Source organism: Pleurodeles waltl, chromosome 11, assembly GCF_031143425.1.
Source record: "Pleurodeles waltl isolate 20211129_DDA chromosome 11, aPleWal1.hap1.20221129, whole genome shotgun sequence".
NCBI lineage: Eukaryota > Metazoa > Chordata > Amphibia > Caudata > Salamandridae > Pleurodeles > Pleurodeles waltl.
The window spans coordinates 527,104,189-527,116,316 of NC_090450.1; the positions used below are offsets into that span (position 1 = coordinate 527,104,189).

A 12,128-nucleotide genomic window follows, 5' to 3' on the forward strand; every position below is an offset into this window, starting at 1 on the left:
CTGTAGAAACGATGCGCAGCATTGCTGACAGAGGCTGGTCAGATCGCAACCCGTGCTGCGTAGTTTTCGGACCATTGTGTGGCTGAATTTCTGATGCAAACACCACTGGGCGTGTAAAAACAATGTAAGGCCTGCCTGGACCCGAGAGTGCTGACGGGATTGACGCATCGCTCTCCTGCGGAGAGAAGAAACGATGCACGCCGACCCGACTAAAGGAGAAACGACGCACGGTCTGCTCGTGAGTGAAATCAACGCATCGCAAGCCCTTTTCCACGCACACTCGCCCGTGCGGGTTATTTTTGATGCACCCAAGGTAAATTTTCATGCTAACGGCATTAGCATTGTGTTTAAAATTACATGAAGACTCGTTTTGGTTTTTAATTGATAACTTGACTTGTGTATTGTGGATTTTTGTCGTTTTGGTCTTGTTTTGTTTAGATAAAGATTTTCTATTTTTCTAAACCTGTGTTGTGTTATTTTGTAGTGATTTCATTGAATTACTGTGAGTGTTGGTACAAATACTTTACACCTAGCACTCTGAAGTTAAGCCTACTGCTCGTGCCAAGCTACAGAGGAGGTGAGCGGGGGTTAGCTGAGGGTGATTCTCTTTTACCCTGACTAGAGTGAGGGTCCTTGCTTGGACAGGGGGTAACCTGACTGCCAACCGAAGACCTAATTTCTAACAAACATACTATAATGTTGCTCCATCTACGGCATTATGGGCCACATACACGGTTTGCGTGACTACTATCTTGCCTCGTAGGTTCATTCATTGCACTGTCACCAGGGTGGAGGTGGGGGCAGGAATGGCTCTACGTGTCTATGCTCTTGTTTATAAACTATCCCTTTACATCTCGGTGCAGTGCTTTAATGGGCATATTAATGTCAAATGTTCCACATGTGAAAGACAGACATTTTTTGGACTCTTGTTTGACAATCGTGTTTTACCTGATGTTTGTTATATGGCATTGTACAGACTTTCAAGGCTTGACTACAGTGGCGTAATGAAACTTGAGGTGGCTCCCCTGCAAAGTACCTGAAGGGAGCCCTTTCCCAGTGGACCCATTCAGAGTCCTGCCGCCCATGCACAGTGTTCTGTGGTGAAGTGACCCCTCTGGAGCTCGCCCCCCCCGCACCACAGGGGCTGCGGGTCCCTTTGTTATGTCACTGCTCTACTCGTGCAAGGGCTTTAATAGCCAAGTCCGACCCCTTGACTCGACTCTATCTTGGCTCACCCTGTTAATTTGTTAGCTTGACGGCCTCTTGTATGAACATATGGGGATGTTGGAAGTAAAAGTGACCATTCGTTGCCTTTTTTCAGTTTTTAGGTCAAGCACACAAGCACTCTGATGTGTTGTAATCTATCTGTGGGCTTTTAACAACGCCCACCACACGCCCATCACTATCACTCGTTCATGGACTTGCCTTTAAAAAATCCTTAGTTATCATTGGTAAATGCTTTACCTTTGTCTCTCCTTGGGGCAGTTTTGTTAGCGCCTTGGTAATCGACCCTGTTACATGGATAATTGCACTTTTGCTGATACATTTGACTGCGAGCAAACAGTATTTCTCCTTTTTGTGTCTCTCCTCTGCACTCATGCTCATGGCGGCCGTGGCGCTTGGAATCGGCTCGCTCATGTCAACTGTTTTAATTTTCATTTTCAATATATGTGGCAAGAAAAGTCCAGATAGGAATTTGCAGCGCTAAGCTCTACCTTGAGCAAACGCGAGACCCTTTTCATTGCAAAAGCTTGTTGTTTTTTCGTGATCACGTCAATACTGTAGATATTATAATGTACAGTGGAAATATAGTCGTTTGAGATGCTTGATTTAACTGATGTACCTGTGTAAATAGTCTGCTATGTAATGACATATGTAACTGTTCAATATTAAATTGCTTCTCTGCAGTAGTAACTGTTCTTCCAGAAACCGCCCAGACACTCTCTTATGTCTTGTTCCCGCTGACTCTGTATAGATTTGTAAATAAATACTACTATATTGTACAATATTCCATTGTATATATGTCATTTTAAAGATAATTATGTGATAATAGCGTGCTAGCGTTGCCTGTTGACTTTTGCACAAATCACAAAAATGTCTTTAAAATAAATAAGAATCGAATTCAACAAAATCTGAGAGATGTTTTATTATATTGACTAAGATTTATTTGTTGGTGTGGTCACTAGTGATATAGCAATGCAGAGCATGGCATTTTCTTCTTAGCACTTCCCTCACTTTTCTTCTTCTCCAGGCCTATTGTATCTGAGCGGAATGAACTCCTTATTCAGTTCTTGTCTGACTTAAGTTTAACTGCTGACGGATTTATCGGTCACTATAAATTCAGACCGAAAAAGCTACCCACAACTCAAGCTCCACCTGTTACAACTGCTCCGCCTGCAACCACAAGTAAGTTTTACTCTTTAATTATTCCACCTTATGGGTAGACCCTCACAATCTGTGCAACATTCCGAATTTTAGTAATTCTAGTAAATCTAGTCATTCACTGGTCATAAAAACAAATATCACCTTCGCATCTTTAAATAATTTAGCTCTATAATCAATGTGTTTACACATGTCTTAGTTTGGTGTACTATAACATCCAAATTAAAATTAAACATAAATTGCATTTTACTTAGACATAAGAAATTCTGTAACCGCCGTAGACCAGCAATAAAACTAACGAGGATCGTCCCAGACCAATTAAAAATAAAAATCTCCTGCTTCCTTTCTGAAATAAAAATTAGATTCAATAGACGAATCACTAACTTGCCAGGTCTAACCAAAGTAGTTGATACAATAGTTGTGCGCCAACTCTAAAAACAACTCTTATCAACTGCCTCTGTCTCATTCAGTCGGGTTTAGACCCAGAGATAGGAAAGAAAGTACACTTCTTGACAAATGGGATGATGCAACAATTTATATGCAGAAGAAGGAGCAGGTTGTCTCCTAGTCATGTTGAATCCAACCACAGCATTTGACTCACTGTATCAATTTCCCTTGCTATACAGGCTCAGTCAGATCCTGCCACCATACTTGCTTGGATGTCAATGACATATTTTCTTTCATGAGAAGTTCACCCTTCATGGGATGCTAAAATGTTTTCAGGAAACAAATCCTTTGCGTAAGGTGCTACATGGTTCACCACTGTCCCCTCCCTTCTTTATTATATATCTGGCCCTATTATTTACATCTTTTGGGATTCACAGTCATAATTCATTCACAAGACAGTGACTCGTTCGTGAATATTAAATGGTCATAAAATACTGCCCCTTTGGCTGTGCTACACAATCTCCCGAAAACAGCAGAAATTTGGATGAAGGGAAGCGTTTTACTCCTCAACATCACAAAGCCTAAACTTACTTTGTTTTGGACTAAAGCACATGCCAGTCTATCTTTACCGCCAATCACGGAACTTCTCGGGCACTCGTTTCCTTTTTCAATTAAGGTGAATACCTTAAGTGTTGTAGTTGACTGCATGTCCTTAAGTGAGCAGATTGACTGTGCTACTGAGGGTTGCTTCAATCAGCTGAGCAAAATAAAGCCTATCTCTTTCTCCTCTTGCAAAAATACAAAACCACTGTCACACAGGCAGCAGAAAACTCCGCCTTGATTACCTCAACAGCCTCAACTTTAGGCTCTGATGCCCAGATCCAGCTTTTGCAAAGAGTACACAATGTAGTAGTCCACCTGACATCGGTTTAAGGGAGACTCCAGCCCAGCATATAATACACTGGTTGTGAAATTAAGACAGAATCACACAAACTAGGCATGTTAATGTTAAGGGCAAAACAATATAGGCCTATCTGTTTGGAAAAAAATATAATCGTCCAAATGCATGTCTTTGCATGATCAGGCCCAAACGTTTGTACTAATGCTGCTGGTTTTTAAACTCTGGAAGTGCACTGGGAGCTGCCAACCAGGCCCCAGTGCCAGTGTTCTGAAATGTAATAGCATATGTTTAATTAACTTACCCCAATTGTATATGATAACTTATTTAATAGTCCCTAATAAATGGTACCAGGTGTACCCAGGGCCTGCACGTTTAGTGTCCCTCATGGAACGAAGCACTTATTGTCCAATCACAAGTGTGACAAAGCAAAGCATGACTCCCAGTCTGACATTACAGACTGGGAGAGCGTTTTTTAACTTGATAACCCAACTTTACCATTTCAACCCTTGGCAAAGCCCAAACCTTTCCTTTTAATATTTGTAAGTCACCCCTAAGGCAGGCCTTATAGTTGCATTAAACCACGCTTGTTGTTTAAGTTGAATTTAAAGTAACTATCTTACAAATGGAACCTTTACAAAGCTGCCTCTTTGTTGCTCAAAATTCTCCAGTAGCCGTTTCTGTTTCAAGCAGCTGCTGACCACAAGACAGCCTGCAGCCCTCCTAGGGAAAGCTGAGAATGACTGTCAGGAAGAGGAACAAAGGACCTGCTGCGGGGGAAGTTATGCTCTCCTCCTGGCAAGATATCCATTGTGGATGTGAACCCAAAAGGCGAACTTCAAAGGGCAAGCTGCCTCTTAAGGATAAATGGTTGTCACACTAGGAAGGGGTTGCTCTTTTGCTTAAGCTGACCAGCTGGCATTTCGGAAAGAGAGGGAAAAGCTGTTGCCAAAGTATTATTTAAAGAGGAATGTTGCCCCCATGTAGCCACACCCCCTGGGTTGAACGATGGAGATCCACAAACCAAGACAAGGGTCTTTCCATGTTGGGAGTGGGCAGAGAGCACACTCTGGGATAGCTAGGTGTCACACTTTTCAGGAATTCTTCATCAGGCAGGACAGGCCTGTGAGCCCTTTACTAGTTAGCTGCCACTATCCTTAGGCTCATAGTAGGCATAAAAGATTCACCCCTGGCACCCAGATTTCAGATCACAACTGTTTTGAAAGAAGGACTGCCTTGCGGCTCCATGGACCCAGTAAAGAGAGGCTGTACCAAAGACTGGACTGCCCTGCTGCACTTGTGGACTTGCAAGGAGAAGGCTGTGCCTGAGGTGCCCCAATTGTGGAAACGTTGCCTACAAGTACCGGACAGTAAGAATGAACCCAAGACTCAGTTGGCTGACTCCCTATTACAGCCACAGGGCCATAAACACTGAAAAGCCTGTACTCCTGAGAGCCCAGTGCCAAGAAGCCTGACCACTTCTGGAAGCCAAGGTGCAGCCTGGGAGACCGAGTTCTGTCCCATATGAGGTGCACCTGAGTTCACTGAACCCATGAAGGCCATGAGATTGCAGCTTGGTTTCTCTTCAAGAAAGTTATTGCCAACTAAAGGACACCGTTGGGACTGCTGCAACTGAAGACCAGCAGATTAGGGCAACTGGAACTGCTCTGGGATTTATATGGATCCCATCAGTGATCTACCCATGAGGCAGAAGATGGGCTTTGTCTGGATCCCATCAATGATCAACCCATAAGGCCGAAGACAACCCCCAAAGCCTGAGGACCATGGGGTGGCCAGAGGAATGTCCACCGCATCAGCTCAGCATCCCCTGAATCCTCAGCATCCTTCATTCCTTGCATCAGGACCACTCCTTTAATCTCGAATGCGGTCCTGCCTAAGGATTTGAAATTGGACTATAGACTGCTAAAATTAACAGGTAACTGTCCGTTGGACATGGTAGGTCCATGTGACTGGCTCCCTATCAGAGTTGGCACCCCAAGAGGGCCTAAATAGTTTTCAACTTGCTTCTTGTGATTAACCCTAAACCCCTATTGCGATAAATTACAATGATGTACTGCCATGAAGGATAAAGCAGTGAGTCATTGTTTCCTCAAAAATTCATATCTCCAGATACCTCTGGTAGATTTTTGTCATTCTGGTCACTATTGAAGGATAACTATATGCTAATTTTATAGGTTGATGTTGGATTTTTATTGCATTGTGTTTTTATCTTATTTTACTCTTTGAGTACTACTTAATGCTTTATACTTGTTCCTTTGATAAAGCCGGACTGCTTTGTGTTACAGCTACCCAGGACTGAGCTAAGGTTCTGCAAACAAACCTGGATGGACCTGACTGAGAATTGTGACATAATTATACAGTTAGGTAGTGCAACCACACCATATAATAATCCATATATCTCATAGTCCTGTATCAGCCAGCTAGACAAGTGAAGATGTTCTCCAAACCTGTGGATGCACTTTCAAAAAAACAATTTCCACCCACTTGAGGGAAATCTTTCAATGAAGCAGGCAGTCCCATTACTGACAAGCGTAGGCAAATTACTCCTTAAGGCAGGCTGTCTGGAGGGACTTGAAGCCCAATCTAAATAATCATAGTTTCTATTTTCAATGCCACCTTTGCTTTGGAAGCTCAGTCCATTATAACAATTTATGTCACATACACCTGCCATTTTCAAAACAGCTTTGTCATTACTCAGCATGTGAGCTCAACATACCTTGCACACAGACTTACCAAGGTCCTTAAAATTGTACACACAGAAGCGATACTTTGGACGGGACTTCTTCCCTCAAAACCCTTTATTACTATTGGTGTGTAACACATTGGATTGGTTCTTCAAGTTACATTATACCAACACAGGTACCGTCAACACCCGCGTCTCATGGATACTCATCTCACTTACTAGCCATATAGCCTTGATAAAGTCACGGATGTGACGAAACATGTGTTGGCCATGCCTGTTTGACTGCACTTCTACTTTTATGACAATCTATTCCAATAAGTGACTTTTTGGAACAACAAGAAGCATACCGAACATTTATTTTCACAGTTTCCACATGCAATCTTTTACCTGTAATTTCTTCAATCGATGCAGTGTATGTGAGTGCTGTGGTCACCACTGTTCTTCATTTTCAAAACAGCTTCTGCAACATATGGACCAAGTCAAAATTTACACTGATATGCAGGTGCAAGTTCTGAGATAAAAAGAGCTCGAGGATTTAGAATGTTTGCCTATAAAATAATTGAGTCACATTTGTGCACAGGTTTGTCACTGAAACTGCATACTACATTTAATGAATGAATTAATGAGATCTTTTGAGGTGTGGTAAGCTAGGAAGGAAATTAGTACAGTCTTAAGTGGCATCATTGAAGTATTTAATCTCCGGAAGGACTAAGGACATGGACTCATGAGCCCTAAATGAGAAGCTCAGTAAGAGTAGAATTTTTAGTAGCTTCAGATGGTATAAACAAAACTTACAGATAGTGGCAATCTGGGATACAAGAGTCACAGTAGAGCAAAACAATATTATTTCCAGGTACCAAACTAAGCAAACTTGAGGCAAGCAGATTCCCAAGGAATCTGCCCACCTCTAACTCAGCATCTGAAAACTGGGTGTAGCATTTGCAGTATCATTCACATTATTAAGTCATTCATTTTCAGGCACAAAAGTTTAAAGTAAGTCTTCCCCAGGCAATGTTTATTGAGTACAAGGATGGATTGTGTCCATATTTAATGAAATATAGGGAGGGATATCCCCACGGGGGATTCTTTGTTTATGTCACAGTGTCTCACTTGTACACATACAAAGCATATGAAGGTACATTCAAGAGATGGGGATCCCAGGGCATTTCCCATGCAAAAGTAAGAGGTTAGGTGACTTGCCACAATGGTACCATGGTTGAGAGTACAACATTGAAAATGTAGCCACCAGCCTTGATTCTTTCATTCCTTATTGAATATTTTAGAATACAATAACTCCATATTGAGTATACACTCATCATCCTCAGTAATAAAATAGCGAGTAAGGAAAATAAATTATTGAGATCTAAAATGCACCAGTATTTATCCTCACTCCTCCCCTTCACATCTCATTCCTCTTTATTCCTTAACTGAAAATGGCAGAGGGCAAAATAAGAATGTCCTAGTTTAGAGACCTATATTTGATTTTATAGAACTTATCTTTCATCCTCCAGGCTCATCATCTCTAGAGTTAGAAGATAGAATGAGGGGGAATGAGGAGTAAGAAGGAATGTGAGGCTTGAGTTGTGATGTCTTAAAAACTGATGAAAATTCATGAGCAAATAAAGTATCTGCTTCTCACTATCCCTCATTGAGGCTGAAGTGCATTGCTGGAGCACAATCCATGAGATAATTTTAAACAATCCCCAATAAAGTATACACATCTTTGGGGTCTAGAATGAGAAACACTATGGGATACACTGACACCAAAGGAGTAGCTGACCTGAGTGTTGCAAACAGAGAATGCTTACAAGCTGGTCTTTTGCCAGTATGCAGTTGCGTATAATTTTTTTTAATTGAAATGTCTGGGTCCACTGTCAACAGTAGTGTAGCACCGCCACACTTAAGAAGTTAGTTATTTGTGAAAAGAATTGAAATGTAGGTATTCTTACAAAGCTTATTTCCTTTCTTAAACATAGGACGCATACACGAATAGTAAGGACACAATGGGCGTTATTTAGATTTTGGCAGATAGGTTACTCCATCACAATTGTGTGGATATCCACCCTGTTACAAGTATACTATATACAATAGTACATTTAATATGGTGTCTGCAAACTTCAAATCAGGCCTTAAACAATTTCTCCAAGTATTTGAATACTCTAATGATGCTGAATATTGAAATAAGCAATTGGCCGTGCATTCAATATAATTGGTGCAGCTTTCTTATAATAAATTGTACTTAGGAATCCAGAAATCTGACCATGAAGTCATTTTTTCTTATTCATAAAGGAAGGCTCAGAGGCGAGAATATGGGCGTATCAGTGGTCACACAAAGGGTAAAGGATAGGAAATGTCCCCATGAAGGCAGTGGTTTCTCAGGAGCCCAAACTATTTTTCCTGTGTACCATTCAGATATTGCATGTATAAATATATATTTGCACATCATTAAATCATGCAAAATTTCCATTAAGTAGAAATTAGGCGTGAGTAAATTTGGCAACTTGGAGTGCTTCTAGAAACCTACTGCTGACATAGATTTCCAGGAGTTCTCAGAGGTTTATTGTGAAACCCATAGAAGTTAGTTGAGAATTTACTCCAAACATAGAATGAAACGTTTATTACCAGCAGCCCTTTGTGAACAGGGCCCATTGCATTTGCATCTATACAGTGATGCCCTATGTAAGTTTGCATAAAAAGTGCAAAGAGGCTGTTGTTGTGGAGCTTAAATGGAGGGCAATACAAATGTCATGCATAAAGATTGTGTGCATGTCTCTATCGGTATGTATAGGGTAGTGATGCAGAGTACAGTTCAATAAAAATTCTATACAGTAAGTTGGGCAGGCAGAGGGACCATGATCTTTTGCCTGTTTTTTCTGGAGTGGGCAGTGGGAGATAGCAAAAAGAAATTTTGATCAGTGCAGGCTACATTGCTCCACCAGATAAGATTCACTCTTCATTGCTTTTATTGATTCTTGTCTACGAGGAAGCGGACCATTGTATTGTAGTGTTGCATTCTAATTAAATGCAATGGCTATTTTAAATGTGAAATATTTATTGAAAGCTTTCTGCTGCCACTATTAGGTGGCGGCATGTTTTCTTTTTTAATGTGTCATGGCAATTGCTTGCAATTAAAGAACGTAAATCACGACTACTCCATCTTGTCTAGGCCTAAGCTATTGGTTTTGCCAATGCTTCTTTAAAAAATGACATTGCATATGCAGTTTGAAATAGGTATGCTTCAAAGTCCTGCATCCTCTAATGGAAGTGATGAAGTGTGGCTGTTCGGAAAGTGCTAGATTTGTTAGTGCTTTTCTTTTACAAATGTAGGGACTATCAAGCGATTCTATCGATGGACCAGGAGCGGTTATAATCCTCTAAGGATTTTGATGTTCCATGGCTGAGCATGGTCACCAAATAAGTACACACAATAAATGTGGAGCTGTTAGATCTAATAGCCTTAAAGTGGACCCCTCCCCAAATTTTTGCCTACCTCCTCCATTTGTTTGACCTCGTTTTTGCTGGTATTAGGACTCTGTGCACTTTACCACCACTGCCAACCAGTGATAAAGTGCTTGTGCTCTCTCCTTAAAGCATGGTAACATTGGCTTAACCTTAACTTGCACATGTGCCCAGGTCCTGTCATTTAAATGCTACTTGTGGGCCTGCAGCACTGATTTTGCCCCCTACTTACGTAGACCCATTTACACTGGCATATCAACCTAGCAAAATAACCCTTTTTCCAGGTCCAAACATTCTCTTTTTATACGTATGACACCTCCAAGTAAGTACTGGGCAATCCAGAGTTGAGGGTGCAATGTATTTAAAAGGCAAGACTTGTACTTTGGAGTTTTACTTGTCATGGTAGTGAAAAAATCACTACTGCAAGGCCTATCTCTCTGAAAGGATAACATTGGGATTACCTTATTACATCTTATAAGGGTAGTTCACAAAACTGGAGAAGATTACGTTTTAGAGTTTGGTGTCTCTGAATTCGCAGTTTAAAATCATAACTTATGGTGAAGTCGGATTTTAATGATATTTTTAGAATGTTGACATTTTCTTACTTTAGCCATTTGGTGCCTGTTGCATGTCTCTGATCACTTGGCTGGACTGGGCTTTGTATAGATATCCACACACAATGGGAGCTTAGGTGTGACTTGATGGGCCTTCCTAGGAGTATAGGAGGGAGTAGCTGGGCACAGCCTCACTTACACCTGAATAGGCTATATCCTGTCCACACACAAAGGGCTGCATTCACCAATGTAGTGAGTCTGGAGCCACGGCAAGAAGGGCAGGACATGGGGAAGGAGCCAAAATGGCGGCCGCGACGGACGCCTAAAGTGTGGGCTCCATCTCGGGCTCACAAAAAATATCCTGAGGGGCACTCCCGGAGCGGCATTTGAAGCCCGAGAAGTCCAGCGGAACCGCCCGTGAGGCCAACGCGCCGTGAACGAACCGAGCAGCGCCGGCAGCAGAGACGCTGCGCGTGGTGCCGAGCGGAGGCTTTGAGCGCGTCGACGCCCGCGACCTCGGGTGGACTGCGGGAGCCGCCGAGGAGGGGGCGGCGCCGGAGGCCATCCGCTGTGCCAGCCGGGAGGCACCGGCATGAGGCGAGGTAAGCGGGGCGGAGGGGCTCCCAGTGGGGAGAGCCAGAACTGCTCACGCCCTCTTTTCCCCCTCCCCCCTTCCTCCGACATCTGTGAACGCCACGCTCCCATCATTCCCCACGGGGCGGCTCCTCGTGCGGGGCGCTGCCGCAGAGAAGATCGCGAGACCGAGGCCCGGAGGCGCGCACGGCTCCTCCTCGTTTATATCCCCATCGGGGAACAGCTTGGGAAACAGAGGAGATCTAGGCACGGCGCGTGCATAGTGGAGCCGCGCCGTGCCAGAAAACATACGACTAGGCGCGGCGGTGATGCTGGTGAAGTCGAGGGACAGCAACCTCCATAGTGCCCACATTGGAATTCTTCTTCCCCTCTTCTGTGGGGACACTAGCACCACACGAGCTACAGGGTGGCTGGGCAGTCAGGGGAGATCGGGGTTCCTCCCTTCTTCCCCCCACCATTTCTCGCCACCCCCCACCCCTGCCCATGGTTAAAATTGTATGGAAGAGCAGGCCATCAGGCGGGCCTGCTGGGGAAACCCCGGTCGGCAAAAACATCATCCCACTCTCACTGGCTGAACCACCCAGGAGAAGGCGACTGCCCATGACCCAGGACACTTATGGGCGGCAGCGCTAAACATTTATCTGCTTGAAACTCACGCAGCTACCACCGGCATGCCTGCGGAGCTGCGCAGACGGACTTCGGCTGCGCCACAGGGAGGAACCACACATCGTGTGGCAGGTGCGTACTAAAAGGGGAAACCGGCATCCAAGCAACGTATTGTCACACCGCCCTGAACCACAAAAGTTGAACAACATAAATGCGCCATGGCCGGGAAATCCAAATCTGCGAAAGGCCAAGAACGAACCACACCTGGACCAACACCAAATGATCAACAGCTAATGCCAACCCTAGAGTCGTTAGAAAGCACACTCCAAGCCCACTCTACACAATTTGAGATAGTGCTGCAGGCGATCATGGACACTAAATCTTCTTTAGAAAACAGAATAGACACAGTATCACAAGACCTGAACCTACTCAGAGTGGATAACCGCAAACTAGCGGCGAGAGTGAAGACAGCAGAAGATTTGTTAAACGAGCTGAACCCAATGGCTACGGACAATCAAAAACAAATCCAACGACTAGATGCTGA

At 43.5% G+C, this 12,128-nt stretch overlaps 1 protein-coding gene across 1 annotated transcript in view; it reads left to right on the forward strand.

The window, feature by feature from the left end:
* PCOLCE2 (procollagen C-endopeptidase enhancer 2) overlaps positions 1-12,128 on the forward strand; it is a 244,345-nt gene that overhangs the window by 176,150 nt on the left and 56,067 nt on the right. The window contains exon 6 of the mRNA XM_069213912.1: positions 2,252-2,406. Within this exon, the coding sequence (XP_069070013.1) occupies positions 2,252-2,406 (155 nt within the window). The remainder of the gene's footprint in view (positions 1-2,251; positions 2,407-12,128) is intronic.